General features: G+C 38.7%; 1 protein-coding gene across 3 annotated transcripts in view; it reads left to right on the forward strand.

Moving 5' to 3' along the window:
- Positions 1-1697: 1697 nt before the first annotated feature.
- The window catches only part of LOC131902134 (POTE ankyrin domain family member B-like), a 46608-nt gene continuing 28809 nt past the window's right edge, over positions 1698-19496 (forward strand). Inside the window, exons 1-5 of one of the 3 annotated variants that reach the window (XM_059253165.1) lie at positions 1698-2104; positions 13702-13819; positions 13978-14151; positions 18217-18323; positions 19166-19303. In XM_059253165.1, coding sequence (XP_059109148.1) covers positions 1854-2104; positions 13702-13819; positions 13978-14151; positions 18217-18323; positions 19166-19303 — 788 coding nt within the window. In that variant the 5' untranslated portion in view covers positions 1698-1853. Of the gene's footprint in view, positions 2105-11289; positions 11676-13701; positions 13820-13977; positions 14152-18216; positions 18324-19165; positions 19304-19496 lie in introns of those variants that run through there. The other 2 variants (XM_059253166.1, XM_059253164.1) reach the window with 2 other exon arrangements.

Here is a 19496-nt window from a genome sequence, read left to right on the forward strand (position 1 = left end):
GATGCTGCGGGGGGACTGGGGACGCTGAGGGGCGACCGGGGACGGGCGGAGGCCAGGACGCTGCGGGGGGGGACCGGGGATTGGCAGAGTCCAGGACGCTGCGGGGGAGCCGGGTGCTAGCAGAGCTCGGAATGCTGAGGGGGCGACCGGGGGACTCTCTGCATGGATATCTCTGTGTAATAAGTGTAGAAACTTTAAAATGCATCAGCAATATGGAGAATCAAGCAGAAGAACATCAGGGCTGGGAATCAAGGTGGGCATATTATTATATTAAGGCATTAATAAATTAAATGTAATGGACACATCATTCAAGATCTCTGGGATGCTGCTATTCAGATATTGTACTTGTTAATTTTCTGTTTCTGTGATAAAACACCATGACCAGAAGCATCTTACAGAATGAAGAGTGTATTTGGGCTTCCAGATCCAAAGGCATAGGAGTCTTTCATGGTGGGGAGACTTAGCACAAATGGCTCACATGGGGGCAGGAAAAGGAAGCTTAGGGGTTCCATCTCAACCACACTCAGAAAGCATAGAGTATGACCATTCAAGGCCTGTCTCCAGGGACAGATGTCATCTATTAAGGCTCCATCTCCCAGATGTTCCACATCCTCCCCAATTAGTACCGCCACCTGGGACCAAATGTTCAATTATCTAAACCTGTGGGGGACATTCTTGTTCAAAAACACCTCAGAGACTAAATATAAATATCTGGTATTGCAGATAGAGTGGAGATAATCAGAGCATAAAAATCAAGTTCTGTGAAACAATAGCAGAAATTTCCTCATATCTAAGGAAATTTATGAACCAGCTCTAGAGAAGACATTTAGAACCACAACAGCCATGGCTGGATAATAACTTCTCCACATTGTATTGTAAAGACATTAAGCTGGGAAGAGGAGCTTGGACCTGCCTCATCTGAACATACCAGGTTCTACTGACTCCCCAGGGGAGACTTTGCTTTGGAGGAGGTGGGAATGGGAGAGGGGGTTGTGAGGGAAGGCTCGGGGAGTGGGAGGAGGGAGGACAGGGGAATCCCTGGTGGATATGTAAAATGAATAGAAAAATCTCTTAATGAAAGAAAGAAAGAAAGAAAGAAAGAAAGAAAGAAAGAAAGAAAGAAAGAAAGAAAGAAAGAAAGAAAGAAAGAGAATTTGCCATTTTTGAGGAGGTTCTCACTATGCAGCTCTGGCTCACTTGTCCAGGCTGACCTCAAACTCACAGAAATCCATTTGTCTCTGTCTCCTGCCAAGGACTGGGATTAAAGGTGTGTACCATCACTCCCAAGCACACAAAAATCGTTATTTTACAGCTTTTCACCTCACTGAAAATTGCAAAAACACAGAACCAAAAACACCAGAGAGAAGTTTCAAGAAATTCCATGTCCTTACGAAAGCAATCCATCCATGACTTCTTAGTAAAAATGTAAATAAAAACAAGCCACAAACCCAAGAAGAAATTTTATAATGAATAATTGCAGTCCCAAAAGAAAAGAAGCACCAAGCAAGATTACAGTGGGGAGGAAAGGATCCACCAAACCTGAGGAAGAGATTGAGGATATGTGCAAATGAGTGCAGGAGACCGCCACATTTACATTACACATGCGCAGTGAGCACCATTTGCTCCATAAACTGTCAGTTATGCCTGAGGAAGAACGAGCATGCTTTTGTTTACCAGTGTTGCTTAGCAACGACTGTTCTATAACTGCCTGCTTCGGTTTGACTGGTCAAACCGTAGCCTCGCACTTGTGAGAGTCGCAGAGTTAGGCTCTGGTTGTTAGATGGTCAGTGGTTAAAAGTTCATCATTTCCTAAAATTACTTAGTGTTGAGTTGATAGAAAGGTGGTCACTGCTATGCTGTCCACCCTGAGGAAGCTCTTCTGCTTTAAGAAGGAGCCGAAAACCCCCTTGGGGTTTTGTGACGGCCCAAGCAGGGGAACGGGATACTTGTCCTGCTTTCACTGTGGAACTGAAGACAGGTACCGCCAGCCTTATGACCCTGAAAACCAATTTCATGAGGCAGTATGCATGGGAAAGCGCAAAGTGGTGGTGCGTCTCCTCAGGAAGAACCAATTTCATGTGAATGATGAGGATGAAGGGAAACGGTAAGAACACTTGGAAGATAAGGATGAGGGGCCTTGAGGAAATCGGGTGATGGGAGAAACCTACCTTTCCTAGCTCTATTGAGGGCAATAGGGGTGAGGAGAGACCAGCTGTGCTTTCTGGACTTACAGTCTCCTTGGTACCCGTGATCACACAGGTCCAGTGTCCAGATCTTCTTCTGGAGGAGGAGAACCATAAGACTAAAGCTCCAGCAGGTTTACTGTCACCCCGTAATTCCCCTATGGAGCATTTTCTTATGGAGCATCGAATACACAATAGAATAATCTAACAAATTATAAAGAAATAGGAATTAATTTCAATGTACCTAATAAACACAATTTTGTGTAAACTGTAGAAATTACAGAGATCAAGTAGTGTTGTTCCTCATAATGTCTTCCTCCCACCTAAAATCACCCAAAAACATTCAATATGGATCTTTTATCTGTGTGTACTAACATTTATATTCCTCACTGAAAATAACAGAAATAATCTGAACTTGATAGATGGGTGTGTGCTCCTCTTCCTGCTGCTCCTTCATTTTCTTGTTGTTTCTCACTAGTTTCCTGGGGATATCACTCTCCCTTCTCCGTAGATTTCTCTTAAGTTCCTTCACTCATTACTTCATGTGTTTCTGAAAGTTTATTCAGTGTGGCCTTGGTCAGCCACCATTTTAATAACACAATGTGCTGACAAGCTCCAAGTTCTCTGAAAGTTACTTCTGACATCTTTACTTATTTCTGATAGAGGTGAATGGAGCTTGCTGTGAATTTCATGATTTACAAATCAACAAACTATCTTGCTTTCCCAATTTTGGGTTTACTCGAGGTGGCCCACAGTGTCCTAAATCCTCATGAAATTGATATTAGATACTGACGTTAGGCATAGCATACATCTAATTCATATGTATGCTGTGAATTTAACTGTTGTCAAAAATGGCCATTCTTACATATTTAACTTGAGGTTCCATACTTACTTCCTTTGCATTAAAGTTCCTTAAAAAGCAAAGCCAATTTTGCTGTGCATTTAGCTTTTGCTGTTGACACTTTTCACTTTTTCTCAATAGTACACTTCATAACTATGTTAAAAACAGTATAAAGACTAATAATGATGCGTGTGTAATATATATGTATATATATATATATATATATATATCATATATCACATTTCACTTAGTAGAGACATCATGCATGGCACAATGACATGTTACCTTATGTATTAAGAATTGCTTTTAAGTGTTGCCAATCATTGTTGTACATTATGAATTGTAAATGACATTTAACTTTAGCTTAATTAAAATGTGAGAAAAATCAAATCTCAAACTCAGTGCTGTGCCATATCTACAACCCAGGCTCCCTGGAGGCTGAGGCAGCAGGACCATACGTTTACAGCAGAACAAGTCTCAAGTTTTGAAGAGATCACCTTAGACTTGAAAATATATACTTGCTCTGTACATTCAATATTTCTTTATGTATATGTTTTATGTCTAAATACATGGGATGGGATAATCTTTCCTGGTACACATCTCTGGAAAAGACTAATTCTTTCTCTGCCAGAGGTCATTAAATATTTCTTACAGACCATCCAGTGATGAGCTCTCATGAGATTTTCCTAATCCAAACTAGCATTTCAACTGATCGTTTCATTTTTCAGATCTCATTTAAGCAGCCATATTATTGAGATTTCATAGGTATAGCTTCCCTGCCATAGCTGGAAGACACAATCTTTTAACAGATATACTAATACTCCAACTCTTATCATCTTTCCACCTCTTTTTCAGTGATGTTCCCTGAAATCTGGAGATGTAAGAGTTGTGATGTAGATGTTTCAGCCCGAATTTTGTAAATATGTAAATACAAATGCAATTTATGAGTACTCTAACTAGAACCTTATACCAGTGTGTACAGACCTATAAAGAGCTATCCATTATATGTGCATTTAAGACGGATTTTTATTTTTCTAGGTGAAAGATTAATCATAAAATTTCTTTTTTTATGCTTCTTTTTTTCCTTTTATTTTATAATTTAATTTAATTTTACATATCAGCCATGGATTCCCTTGTCCTCCCCCCTCCTGCCCCCCCAACCCCCGCCTTCCTGCAGCCCACCCCCCATTCCCATCTTCTCCAGGGCAAATCATAAAATTTCCTATGTGAAATGAAAAGTTCTACTCTAATTTCTCCACTCTCTGTTACTGGATTTGAGAAACATATTCTTCTTCACACTAATCCAAATAGTCTAAAAGAGCTACAGGGTTCGTGCACTCATAAAAGGAATCTGTTTCTCCCAGGTTAGTGATGCATTATATAAATGCTTGTCTAAAGGAATGGGACGGAATGTACATTCTCATGCACCCTGGTTAGAAATGCATTTCACAAGTTCTCTAATAAGGTATTTATAATAAAATGATATAGACCTATAATGACCAGAGAAAATGTCTTCCTCTGAAATAGAATCTTTATGAGGTATTCATCATAGGAGTTCTCTCATGGCCTGAAAGAATGCCACATCTTTACACCTTCTGTTTAGTAATCATCTCTAAGTCTTCCAGAACAGTGCATTTGATTGATAATCATGTAAGGAGAGTATGTTCTTGGAAAATAGATTTCTTTATTCTAGATGATAGATCCTCAAATATAATTTTTCAAATTAAATAGACAGTTCTTATTTTCTTCCTTCTGTATATTGTAATAGGAGTAATGCCAAAGATATTTTCCATAACACTTACATTCCTATAATGAGCTGGAGGAAATGTGGGCTTATAAAATGGGACCTGTGTGATATAGAAGAAATATTGACTATAGACATATGAATCTCTCCCACCTGCCTATTTCCAAATAATCAGTCGGAGGCTTATTATCAATTACAAACTGTTTTGTGTATGGCTCAGGCTTATTGCTAGCTAGCTCTTACCTCTTAAATTAGCCCATTTCTATTAATCTATGTATTGCATGTGTTTATCTGTGTTCTATTACATCTTGCTCCTCCAGAGGCATGCATTGTCATCCCTGACTCTGTCTTTCTTCTTCCTGTATGTCTCCTTGGATTTCCCACCTGGCTCTAAGCTGTCTTGCCATAGGCCAAAGAGCTTCATTCATCAACCCATAAGAGCAACACCTATTCACAGGGTTCCGAAAGACCACTTCACAGCATTTGACAAAACTTTCATTGTGGATTGGAGAAATTAGCCACATTCTTATCCAGTTACATAATTTAAATGCTCTCCTACATGTTTTGCATAAGTTTGCAAGTAGCTCAATATTGTACAGTTGTAAAGATGTGCTCACAAAATAGAATCTACTCATTCTGTGTTAATCATGCCTCATAGACTACATTTCAATTATCAAATACTGGATGAACGTGAAGTGTCTTCCAAACTTTTATGTAACCAATTTCAAAAAAATTCTAACATTCTTCTTGTCCATAGTGCTATAAGATTTAAAAATGCGATAGTTAGTGTATACTTTTCACACAGCTTCTTCATTAATAGTGAAGAATGCACCATTCATAAACTTTTGTTTTGGAAAAGAACAGTGTTTCATTTTCTTCTCTATCATGTAACTGCATTATCCAATGTGGTAACTATTTCTCCAGAGTGCAAATCTACCTAGATCATGCTTCTTGTTCATGTGTTATATGTCTTAAAATGAGAATAGAGAATCTTGCTACATAAAAAGAATATATTCATTCGTGACAAAATTTTAACATGAGTTTCTGTCATGAAATGAAAAAAAAAAACACCATGGAAATGATGTCTTCTAGACACAATGGATCTGATGCACAAGTGAATTCATAAAGACTGTGGCAGTACACAAAAAACTTGCACAGGTTCAACTACATGGAGTTCCAGCATTGAGGAGGGTAGAAAATGAAGTAGGGTTCCCATCCCTAATAAAGAAGGTATCTGAAATTTATACCTGCCAGAAAGGGAAAACCTTTTTTCTGTAACGGAGTGACTCTGTGTATACAAAATCCCACGGCCAAGAGTAGTTGGCCAACAAAAATGAATTCCAGGTTCTCTGTGTATGTGTCAGGGGGAATTTGTGTTTTCTCATTTTTGTTTTTACATTTGTTTTGTGGTATTATTGCAAAAGAAAAAGAAAAGAGAAAACAAAAGCTTAGGTTCATAATGTGGAAGGGAGGATCTGGAGTGAGTTGGGGGAAGGGAAAGCATGGTCAAAATATCTTGCATGAAATTTTGAAAACCAGTAATCTTGTAATTGCTAAAAATATGAATCTAAAAAAGAAACATTTTAAACATTAAAAAAATAATTTTTAAAAGGAACAATAGACAGCTAACAACTACTGAAAGAGGGAAAATTAGTCTTTTCCAGGGGTAAGTCCCCTAGTCGTCATGTAACAGTATTTAATCACACACTCTAAATAGCCAGACCTCCAACTTAGGAAGGAACCTAAGGCTCTTGCTCAGTGAGTTTCCCATGCCCTTCATGTACATACCCTCTCCTCATCCATGCCTTTTCAATCATGTCCATTCTTGCTCTTTTAACAATAGCTAGGAAATGGAAAAAATCTTAATGTAGTTCAATTGATAGATGGATAATGAAAATGTGGTACATATTTACAAAAGCAACATGAAGTGGACTCAGCAGGTTGCATTAATCTCTCTCTCTCTCTCTCTCTCTCTCTCTGTGTGTGTGTGTGTGTGTGTGTGTGTGTGTGTGTGTAACAGTAATAATTTTAAAAAGAGGCTATCAGTTTAAGAGGTAATGGAAAAACAGAATAATTTGGAAGGTGAAAACATTGGAAGAGATCAAGGAAGGAAAGAAAAAGGTAAAGTGATATAATTTATATGTTAATCAAAATATAACATGGAATTGAAAAATCAGAACTGGAGATACTGTGTAGTGCTTAAAGTGTTTCTTACTCTCCATTAGAACTAAAGTTTAGTTCTTAGAATGCAGTTCAAGTGGGTCACAACTGCCTGTTACTTCAACTCCAGGGAATACAACACCTTATTCTAGCCACCTCAAGCACCTTCACACACATAACACATAGAAATACACAGAGAGACAGAGACAGAGAAATTTATTTTTTTCATATATTTGTATTTTATTTTATTTTTTTCTTTAGAATTTTTTTATTCATTTTACATACCAATCAAAGATCTCTTCTTCCCTCCCTCTGCCCCTCCAGCCTCCTCTTCCCAACCCACCCTTCATTCCCTCCTACAAGAAGGTAAGGGCTCCCATGGGGAGGTAGTTAGTAAAGGCAGGTCCAACCAAGCCCCACCCCCTGAACCAAGGCTATGCAAGGTGTCCCATCATAGGTAGTGCTCTCCAAAAAAGCCTCTCATGCACTTGGGATGGATTCTGATCCTACTGCTATGGGCCCCTTAAGAAGATCAAGCTACACAACTGTCTCATGATGCAGAGGGCCTAGTTCAGTCCCATGCAGGCTCCACAGCTGTTGATCCAAATTTTATGAGTTCCCACTAGTTTGGTTTGGTCATCTCTGCAGGTTTCACTATCATGATCCTGATGCACTTGCTCATACAATCCCTCTTCTCTCTCTTCCACTGGACTCCTGGAGCTCGGCCTGATGCATGGTTGTGGATCTCTGCATCTGCTTCCATCAGTTACTGGAGAAAGGCTCTATGATGACAGGGTATTCACCGATCTGATTACCAGGGTAAGCCAGTTCAGGCACCCTCTCCACTATTGCTAGTAGTCTAAGCTGGGGTCAACCTTGGGGATTCCTGGCAACTTCCCTAGCACCAGTTTTCTCTCTATCCCCATGATATCTCCCTTTATCATGGTATCTCTTTCATTGCTTTCCCACTCCACCCTTGTTCCAGCTGAACCATCCAGTTCCCTTATGTTCTCATCCATCCCCAATCCCCTACCCTCCATTGCCCACCCCTCATGCCCAGTTTACTCATGGAGATCATCTATTTCCCCTTCCCAGGACAATCCATGTGTCCCTCTTTGGGTCCTCCTTGTTAGCTAGCTTTTCTGGAGCTGTGGGTTGTAGTCTGGGTGAGTACATACCATGTTTGAGTGAGTACATATCATGTTTATCCTTCTGAGTCTGGGTTACCTCACTTAGGATGATATTTTCTAGTTCTATCCATTTGCCTGAAAATTTCATGATGTCATTGTTTTTCACTGCTGAGTAGTACTCCACTGTGTATATGTACCATGTTTTCTTAATCCATTTTTCAGTTGAGGGGCATTTAGGTTGTTTCCAGGTTCTGGCTATTACAAATAATGCTGCTGTGAATATAGTTGAGCATGTGTCCTTGTGGTGTGATTGAACATTTCTTGGGTATATGCCCAAGAGTGGTATAGCTGGGTCTTGAGGAAGATTGACTCCCAGTTTTCTGAAAAACTGCCATATTGATTTCCAAAGTGGCTGTATAAGTTTGCACTCCTACCAACAAAGGAAGAGTGTTCCCCTTGCTCTACATTCTCTCCAACATAAGCTGTCTTCAGTGTTTTTGATCTTAGCCGTTTGGACAGGTGTAATATGGTATCTCAGAGTCATTTGCATTTGCATTTCCCTGATGGCTAAGGATGTTGAGCAATTCTTTAAATGTCTTTCAGCCATTTGAAAAATTTAATTTTTTTAATTTAAGAATTTTTTTTTATCCATTTTACATACCAGTGACAGATCCTCCTCTCATACCTCCTTCCACTCCCCCACAGCCTTCCTCCCCCTGACCCAACCCCCATCCCCTCCTCTGAAAGGGAAAGGCCTTTCATGGGGAATCAGCAAAGCCTGGTACATTCAGTTGAGGCAGGACCAAGCCCCTCCCCCTTGCATCATGGCTGAGCAAGGGGTCCCACCATCGGTAATAGGATCAGAAAGCCAGCTCATGTACCAGGAATAGATCCTGATCCCATTGCTAGGGTCCCTTCAAGTAGGCCCAGCTACACAACTGTCTCCTGTGTGCAGAGGGCCTAGTCCAGTCCCATGTGGGTTCCACAGCTGTCTAAAGTTTATGAGTTCCTATGAGCTTGGTTCAGTAGTCTCTGTATATTTCCCCACCATGATCTTGACCCTCTTGCTCGTATAATCCCTCTTTCCTCTCCTTGACTGGACTCCCTGAGGTTGGCCTGGTGCTTGGCTGTGGATCTCTGCATCTGCTTCCATCATAATGATGATAGTTATGGTATTCACTAATCTGATTACTAGGGTAGGGTAATACAGTGGCATCCTCTCCACTATTTCTAGTAGTCTAATCTGAGGTTGTCTTTGTGGATTCCTGGGAATTTCCCTAGCACCAGGTTTCTCCTTAACCCCATAATTTCTCTCTCTATCAAAATATCTCTTTCATTGCTCTCCCACTCCATCCCTCCCCCCACTTGACTATCCTGTTCCCATATGTTTTCATCTCCCATCCCCTCCCCTATATTGCCCCCGCATCACCAGTTTACACATGGAGAACTCATTTATTTCCCCTTCTCAAGGTGATCCATGTGTCTCTCTTAGGATTCGCCTTGTTTCCTAGCTTCTCTGGAGCTGTGGGAAGAATAACTACTACATAAATAAAATTTAAAATAATTAGAAATGAAACATCCATTACTACAGTGAAGATACACATAAAACAACTGAATGTATAAGAAAATTAATACACAACTTGGATGTGAAATTCAGGAGAAAGAATGTGAAAACTATCACAGTAATTTTTCCAACATAATATTTGTATTGCTTATTGGGAATTTCAAAAAATGTGTAACAATCACACTAGCTTCCCAGTTCTCCCAGGTCCACCATCCAACATTTGTGACCCAGCTCCAAATACACCAAGTACAATTTGTGTTGCTCATGTACTCACTGGAGTGGCTGGCTATTGGGAATTTCACTTTTACAGGTTTTTTTTTTTAATGGAAATATATCTCTATACACAAAGCATAGAAATTCTTTCAAAAGAGTCAGCAATAGAGTGAAAATCCAGTACAAAAACATCAGGGATACTAAGGTATGTGTATTATTATATTTAGACACTAATAAATTAAAAGTAATGAGCACATCTTTTATGATCTCTGAGATGCTACTGTTCAGAGATTGCATTTGTTAATTTTCTGTTTCTGTGATAAAACATCATGACCAGCAGCATCTTACAGAAGGAAGAGTGTATTTAGGCTTTCAGTTCCAGAAGCATAGGAGTCTATCATGGTGGGGAGACAGCACAAATGGCCAACCTGGGGGCAGGAAAAGGAAGCTTAGAGGTTCCATCCCAACCACACTCAGGAAGCAGAGAGCAAACACAATGGGCAGAGACTATGACCATTCAAGGCCTGTCTCCAGGGATGGATGTCATCTAACAAGGCTCCATCTCCCAGACGTTCCACATCCTCCCCAATTAGCACTACCCTCTGGGAACAAGTGTTCAATTATCTAAACCTGTGGGTTCATTCTCTTTCAAAAGTACCTCACACAGCAAATATATGTATCTAACACTACAGATAATGTGTGGAGATATTCAGGGATAGAAAATATGTTCTATGAAACAACAGCAGAAATTTCCTCATATCAAGAGAAATAAATAGACCCAAGTACACAGAATACATTTAGAATCACAACAGACATGACTGGATAAAAACTTCTCCACTTAGTATTGAAATCATGTGAAATTAAAAACATTTTTTCATTTCATTTTCTTAAGGAGGTTCTCACTATGCAGCTCTGGCTCACTAGACCAGACTGACCTCAAACTCACAGAAATCCATTTGTCTCTGCCTCCTGCCAAAGGCTGGGATTAAGGTGTGTACCATCACTTCTGAGCTCAGAAAATAGTAATTTTACAGCTTTTCACTACACTGAAAATTCAAAGAACACTGAACCAAAAATATCAGGGAGAAGCTTCAAGAGAGAAATTTCCTTACAAAGACAAGCCCATCCTTGACCTCTTAGTGAAAAAGGAAATAAAAAAACAAACACTCAGCAAAACAAGAACAAAACCAAAAAAAGATATCATAATGAGTAATTACACCCACAAAGAAAGTAAGTACCAAGCAAGATTGTTGTGGGGAATAAAGAAATAAAGAGATCGAGATCTTGCAGGATATACACAAACTAAAGCCCAGGAGACCGCCACACTTATATTGCACATGCGCAGTGAGCACCATTTGCTCCATAAACTGTCAGTTATGCCTAAGGAAGAACGAGCATGCTTTTGTTTACCAGTGTTGCTTAGCAACGACTGTTCTATAACTGCCTGCTTCGGTTTGACTGGTCAAACCATAGCCTCGCACTTGTGAGAGTCGCAGAGTTAGGCTCTGGTTGTTAGACGGTCAGTGGTTAAAAGTTCATCATTTCCTAAAATTACTTAGTGTTGAGTTGATAGAAAGGTGGTCACAGCTATGTTGTCCACTCTGAGGAAGCTCTTCTGCTTTAAGAAGGAGCCGAAAACCCCCTTGGGGTTTTGTGACGGCCCAAGCAGGGGAACGGGATACTTGTCCTGCTTTCACTGTGGAACTGAAGACAGGTACCGCCAGCCTTATGACCCTGAAAACCAATTTCATGAGGCAGTATGCATGGGAAAGCGCAAAGTGGTGGTGCGTCTCCTCAGGAAGAACCAATTTCATGTGAACGATGAGGATGAAGGGAAACGGTAAGAACACTTGGAAGATAAGGATGAGGGGCCTTGAGGAAATCGGGTGATGGGAGAAACCTACCTTTCCTAGCTCTGTTGAGGCCAATAGGGGTGAGGAGAGACCAGCTGTGCTTTCTGGACTACAGTCTCCTTGGTACCTGTGATCACAAAGTTCCAGTGTCCAGATCTTCTTCTGGAGGAGGAGAACCATAAGACCAAAGCTCCAGCAGGTTTACTGTCACCCCGTTATTCCCCTATGGAGCATTTTCTTATGGAGCATCGAATACACAATAGAATAATCTAACAAACTATAAAGAAATGGGAATTAATTTCAATGTACCTAATAAACACAATGTTGTATAAACTGTAGAAACTACAGAGATCAAGTAGTGTTCCTCATAATGTCTTCCTCCCACCTAAAATCACCCAAAAACATTCAATATGGATCTTTTATCTGTGTGTACTAACATTTATATTCCTCACTGAAAATAACAGAAATAATCTAAACTTGACAGATGGGTGTGTGCTCCTTTTCCTGCTGCTCCTTCATTTTCTTGTTGTTTCTCACTAGTTTCCTGGGGATATCACTCTCCCATCTCTGTAAATTTCTCTTAAGTTCCTTCACTCATTACTTCATATGTTTCTGAAAGTTTATTCAGTGTGGCCTTGATCAGCCACCATTTTAATAACACAATGTGCTGACAAGCTCCAAGTTCTCTGAAAGTTACTTCTGACATCTTTACTTACTTCTGATAGAGGTGAATGGAACTTGCAGTGAATTTCATGATTTACAAATCAACAAACTGTCTTGCTTTCCCAATTTTGGGTTTACTAGATGGCCCACAGTGTCCTAAATCTCCCTCGTGAAATTGATATTAGATACTGACGTTAGACATAGCATACATCTAATTTCTCTGTATGCTATGAATTTAACTATTATCAAAAATGGGCATTCTTATGTATTTGACTTGAAGTTCCATACTTACTTCCTTTGAATTAAAGTTCCTTAAAAATCAAAGCCAAGTTTGCTGTGCATTTAGATTTTGCTGTTGATAATTTTCAGTTTTTATCAATAGTACATTTCATAGCTTTCTTTAAAAAATCCAGTAAAAGTCTAGAAATGTTTTATATTTATGGATATGTATATATGTATGTATAGGTATATCACATTATATATCACATTTCACTTAGTAGAGACACCATGCATGGCACAATGACATGCTATCTTATGTATTAAAAATTGTCTTTAAGTTTTGGCAGTCACTGTTGTACATTATGAATTGTAAATGACATTTCAATTTTAGCTGAGTTAAAATGCGTGAAAAACCAAATCTCAAGCTCAGTGGTGTGTCATATCTACAATCCAAGCTCTTTGCAGGCTGAGGCAGCAGAAGCATAAGTTTATTGCAGAACTTGTCTCAAGTTTTGAAGAGATATCCTTAGACTCTAAAATTTATACTCCTTAATATATTTACAAAATAGAGATAATGGAACTAACATTGACTTGAAATATGTTTATTACAGTGTTAACATTCATAACTTAAATACCGAAAAGATTGTTAAGTTGTTGTTGAAGAATATTTTCTGAATAGTTGCAAAGAATCTAATTGAGTCATCCTAATTTGATAGAAGTATTCCTTTTAACACCCATTTTCTGGACAAGAATTCACAACACAGGAAGGCTGAGAAGTAGTTGGTTGATGGTAGTGTCTAGAGTAGGATTCAAACTGAAAATGAGTTCACCCAATAGTCATGTTCTTTTTGCTCAAATAGGCTGCTCTTTACTACGTAGTTCACTAATAGAGCACTTATCTAGGCTGCAACAGCTGTGTGTATTATTCACACTGCGATAAATGATAGTTGCAATAAATTTTTAAATACAGTAAATTATAAGAGCAAATAAAAATAAATTTTGAATGAAGTTAAATATTTTTATGGGTCTATGGACTTAAATACTATATAATATTTATAAATGCCAGAGTGATTGTGTATGTTGATAATAGTGCCTTACAGTTTTCCTTCAAAATGTCTCTCATTCCCACAGAACTGCGCTCCACTTTGCATGCTTCTATGGCCATATCAAACTGGTTCGTTTTCTGTTAAGATTTAAGGCCTGTGAGATTAATGCCCTTGACAATCAAATGTCCACACCACTAATGAAGGTATTTCAAAGACTTCAATTTCAGTAATTAAGTTGATCTAAGTGTTTAGAATGAAAGTAAAATTAAAGTCACTTAAATATAAATCATGGTGAAAGTTGGGGGAAGTTTCTTGTGTGTTCTTTAAATTGACAGTTTTTTCTTGGTAACGATATCCACAGGCTGTACAAAGCTGGGAGACAGAGATCGTGTCTGTCCTACTTGATCGTGGAGCAGATCCCAATATTAAAGATTGCAATGGAGAAGCAGCAATCCACCATGCAGTGTATGTAGACAGGCCAGATATTGCCAGCAGTCTTCTTGAATTTGGGGGAAACATTGAAGATACTACAAAGGTAAAAATTTTCTAAATTGAATCCCCAAGTATTTGAAAACTATATGCTTTAACAGTTGTCATATCTTGGTCCAATTTATTCACGTTTAGAAGTTGAAGTATTACTTGACTGGCACTTTGAAATAACTTGATCGGTATCCATCTAAGTATTGATATGTTGTTATAGTTTGTTTTTTACCCCATTGAGTCCAATTCATGCTGCCCACATACTCTTGGGTATGTGACCATCCACTGGAGCATGCTCAGTCCACCCAGGCCACACCTTTAAATGAAAATGACCATCCAGTCCTAGCAGCTATAACTGTCAAGAAGTTCTCAGCTCAGAGCAGAACTTCATGCTAAATTCCTGCTTGCATAATGACATTTTGTGTCACTTGAGCTTCCAACCATCATCTTCTGAATGTTTTCACGGTGACTGTGATGTCATATGAACATCTACGCTGGTGTGCCCATGAGACACTCTTTGCTTTTGGTCATCCAGTGGACCTGGCTCTTACAAGCTTTAACCTGATCTTCTACAGTGACCCCAGAGACTTGAGAGGAGGTTTATATCAATAAGGTTAGAAAGATGGGTGGGTACAGAAGAGGGGTGCATTTGGAAAGTAGTGAAAGGGAAGGGGTGAATATGATTAAATTGCACTGAATATAGCTCTCAAAATTATTTCCAAAGGGGGAGAAGTAAATGTTAATTTATTGAAATCAACATTAGAGAATTTAGCTTACTTTTATGGAGCCATGGAAAATATTTATAAAAATAGATAATGGACTAAAAGGATTATTTGACTTACATTTCCAAGTTACTGTGTATTACTGGGAAAAGCACAGAATCAGGATCTTGAGAAAGCTGTTGACATATCATCTATCCTCAAGAGAGGGAGAAATGAATGAGTCCAGGATGCCTGTTTGCTTACTCTGCAGCTATCTCTGTAAAGTCTTACACAGCCATGTTCTGAAACAAGGCTGTGGTGCCACCCACCAGGGGCTGGGTTCTCTTCATTGGTTAGCCATCAAGATAACTTCCTATAGGCAGCTGGATATAACTTTGTCTGTGGTATCAGGAACTTGTAATCCTTCCTTCCTCCTCATATCTCCACAGAAACAGAATCAGTGGCCTCTTGAAAAACTCAGAATAGGTGTACCACAAAACTGCCTACATACCAATATCACACCCATCAAATATCCAATTCCAAAAGCTTCAACACCTACCCAAAATATTGACAAGCTGTGCTGGGATATAAATCACTTCAGGCTGTGGGTGATACTTCACCTTCAAAATGCTATCACAGACTGAATATTTGCAACTGAAGCATGGTACATTGCACTACAAGCACTTGATTTCCACACATCCATTAGTATGCATGCAGCAGAGGTTAAAATTTTAGTAAACAAACCAAAGGGCTATGGAACAGCGCAGTCCATTCATAACCTCCATTTTCTCCAGGAATGCAGTGCATGCTCAATCTCTAAGAGAATTTTAAAAACTATGCTTCATCCTGACTATAACAAATCAAATCATTTTGCTTTTGAGCCCCTATGATGGAACGGTTCCCTGCAGGTACTTCCACAATCCAACCTCCAAGTGTGTTTTATTTGCTAACAAATCCCATTTCACCTGCTTTGCCGATACAGGTGTTTCAGTCTACTAGCCTTATTTCTTAGTGTTTGATATAAATTTAGGATGTCTGAAGATTCCTTTTCTCCCTTGGCAGTTTGCAGAGCACCACAGGAAGCTAGTACTTGGATAGGAATCACTGGGTTAGTTCCAGCTTTATTCCTGCTAGTCTTTTCTCCAAAGGATTTGGTGCCTTCTGTAGCAAGATCTTACACTTAAGTGACTGGAGGCAACCAAGAGCACTGGCAGTAGCTCATATTGTTTGGGAAATCTCTGGAACTCCCAAAAAGTCTAGGGAATTTTTACCTGCCTGGCACTGTGTATTTTGTTAGCTGTGGAGTTGGGCAAGGCTTTTCCACCCCTTGTTGCATAACTTCATGTAAATTACAATACATCGTCTTAATCTCACTGATATTGATAATCCTAAAATCATCATAGACTTCCAATATTAATTTTTTAGATAGGGTTTCACTATGTAGCCCAGACTCTCCTAGAAGTCACGATCCTCCTGCAATAATACCCTGCATTCTATTGATGGGATTACAGTTGTGCCTTCATTTCTGAATTCTAATGTTTAAAATAATTTTAAATTATTGCTCTATTTTGATTCCTGCTTAGGTTGTTTTCTAAGCAAAATATAAACCAGAAAGAAAGCAATGCCTTGCCCATCTCTAAAACTTCCATTACACAGATCTGTATGCACTAGCTATAGTACAGTACAGTCACTCAGTAAATTGGAGTTAGATGCAATGATGATTAAAATGCAGCAAATACAGAGTATAACAGAGATCCACAACTAGTGAAAATGCAAAGACCAAAGGACCATGGGTGCCTACCACAATCCTACATCTACAATACAACACCCACACTTAAGTTTCGGGTGACACTGAGAAAGAAAGTTCTGAAAAAACAAACAAACAAACAAACTCTGAGTTCCAGTGACCAGGATGACTGTTGCAGAAAAGTGTCTTCTAGATACAAAAGGGATAATTCATCTATGAAATCTCAATAATATGGTTGCCTAAATAAGACATGCACAAGGAAAACACCAGTTGACATGCAAACACTTGATAGGGGAAACTTCAAAACTACACTCATAAATAAAGAGTTGCCAATTATCCATAACTGCTGAGAGTAGAATTCAATTTTCTCCAGGGATACACTCTAAACTCCTCAATAGTTTATCTAACCACAGTGGCCATGCTTAAACACACACACTTACACACATGCACATGCACACACATGGACACACAGACACACACAGACACACACACAAACCAACACACATACAGGAAGAGAGAGAGACAGAGGGGGAGGGAAAGAGAAAAGGAGAGGCAGAGACATAAAAAAGAGGCACACAGAGAGTCTGCTCACATTACATGGAACCAGTAGGTTGTACATAATACACATGTGTGTGTGACAGTAATAAAAAACAGGTCCTGAATTTCAGAGGGAGTTAGGGGGAGTTGGAGGAGTGAGGGTGTAGAAACTATGTAAATACAGATCTCATGTAGGAAACTGTCTAAAAATAATATAAATAAAAACATTTTAAAAATGTACTGGATTTTCTAAACACTAAGACAGTTTTCAACTTGTAACAGGACAGAATACATTTCAAGGTAAGCAATCAAAGATTCTTTGAGTTGGGCGGTGGTGGCACACGCCTTTAATTCCAGCACTCGGGAGGCAGAGACAGGCGGATCTTTGTGAGTTCAAAAAAAAAAAGATTCTTTGATTTCTTACTCATTTTGAGGTCATTTCTTTGGTGACCTGTTCAGAGCAAGAGGCAGACATTGTTACCCTTGGCCCTTCCTGAATGGAGAATCAAGAAGAGCTTCCTCTGTGTCCTCAGCAAATACCACATCATTACAATACTCTGAGAATTGTGCCTGTGAAACAACTTCTGCTGTTGCTGATATTTGCCCCACAGAAGATTTGCCAAACAGTACTTCAGAAATCAGGTTTTAAATACTGGACAATTCCATAGTTTTGTCATTGTCCTTAATTGAATTTTTCTGTTGGGAAATGCTACATCTGCCACATAACTGTCTTTTGAAATACAGGAGAATTTCTGACATAGAAAAGACAATTTTGCTCATCCATGCAACTTAGGATCTAACACCTTTGCCACTGTGTGTCAGTGTGTGTCTCTTCAGATAAACTCTGAGGGGAGAGTGCCATGGCTTCAAAGTACCATGACAACTTCTGTGACAGGAACCACAGGTCCATGGGTGTCACATGAGTTCTGTAATGGACTAGAGGACTTTGTGACAACTGCAGCCATGGTTAGAATATTGCACTCTTGAGGATCATTAGCAGGTGCATTAGGCTAATAAGGAAAAGACTACTGTGGTCAAGTCTATGATAAACATTACGATCATGGGCTACATATATGATTTTCAGTTCAGTTGTGAAATATGCGGTATTGCGAATGATTAATTGATATCATTACAGGATGGGTTGACCCCTCTGCTGCTAGCACTCCGAGAAAGGAAACCCCGCATGGCAGCATACCTAATCACACACGGTGCGAATCTTCACGTATCTGATCAATATCTAAGGTACTACACTTTGCATTTTTAAAACACTACTTGTGTTGAAAATAGTCTAGAATAGTAAAAATCATTCATTTCATATGTGTTATGGGACTAGATTAGAAAAAGTCAATAAAACATCAGTTACATATCTAAAAATATCTATTACATGAAATGGTTATGCCAAAGAATGATAGTCAGGTTCATATTCCCTTTCATAATGAGAGGTTTTTATTTTGATTTTTATTTTGACTGCCATATGATCTTCTATGAATTGATAGCATTTATATTAGATTGTACATTTACAGTGTCAGTCCCAGTGTTTTCAAGTTTGCAATCACACAACCTTGTGAACACCCTTTAATCTTCAAATACTTTTGGTGGTGTGCAGAGAAGGATGATACATGAATGGTAGTTGTAAACTTACATATATGGCATGATATTAGTATCAGGATTTGAAAACATTCATTTTTAACATTAAAATTATTTGATAACATTATTACTATCATTTTACGCAAATTTCAATTCCATATATAATAGTGAATTGTATTTTAATAGAATAGGAAGGAAATGGTGTTCTTTTTCATATAAAGCTTTCTGTACTTCTGGTCAATTTTCTCCAAACAGTTATTCACCATAAACAATTTAAAATACAAATTCTACTCTATAAAGTATCATAGTGGGCTAAGAAGTTTTCTGCTTGTTTTCTAGTTTTAGCCTTGGACATATTTTAGGAATCTGAACTCTGCTTTCAGGATGCTTAAGGCTACTTAGTTAATGGTCCATTCTACACACAAAGGCCTTATACTTATATGGTAAAATGTATACAGTTCACCATTTAAGTAATTGAATTGCCTCTGTCATTCTAGAACAACACTCATGTATGCTGTTAGATGGGATTGTGAAAATATGGTTGAAATTTTACTGAAGAAAGGTGTTGATCACCAGTTAAAGGACACATTTGGATGGAGTGCTCTTTATTATGCCATTATGGGGAAACGCAAAACGTAAGTCCAGAAGTTAAAACGCTAATTGAAACTAAATTTAGACATGAAATATTTACCAATGTTGTATTTTAACCAAGCGTGACTTCATTATTTAAATGCTTTTGGAATGGAAGCATTTTAGTCAACTCCACTTGCGATTCAGGATCATTATGACAAAACTCAGATCATTGTTTCCTTCTTGGCTAAAGGAAGA

Source organism: Peromyscus eremicus, unplaced genomic scaffold, assembly GCF_949786415.1.
Source record: "Peromyscus eremicus unplaced genomic scaffold, PerEre_H2_v1 PerEre#2#unplaced_2736, whole genome shotgun sequence".
Classification (NCBI taxonomy): Eukaryota; Metazoa; Chordata; class Mammalia; order Rodentia; family Cricetidae; genus Peromyscus; species Peromyscus eremicus.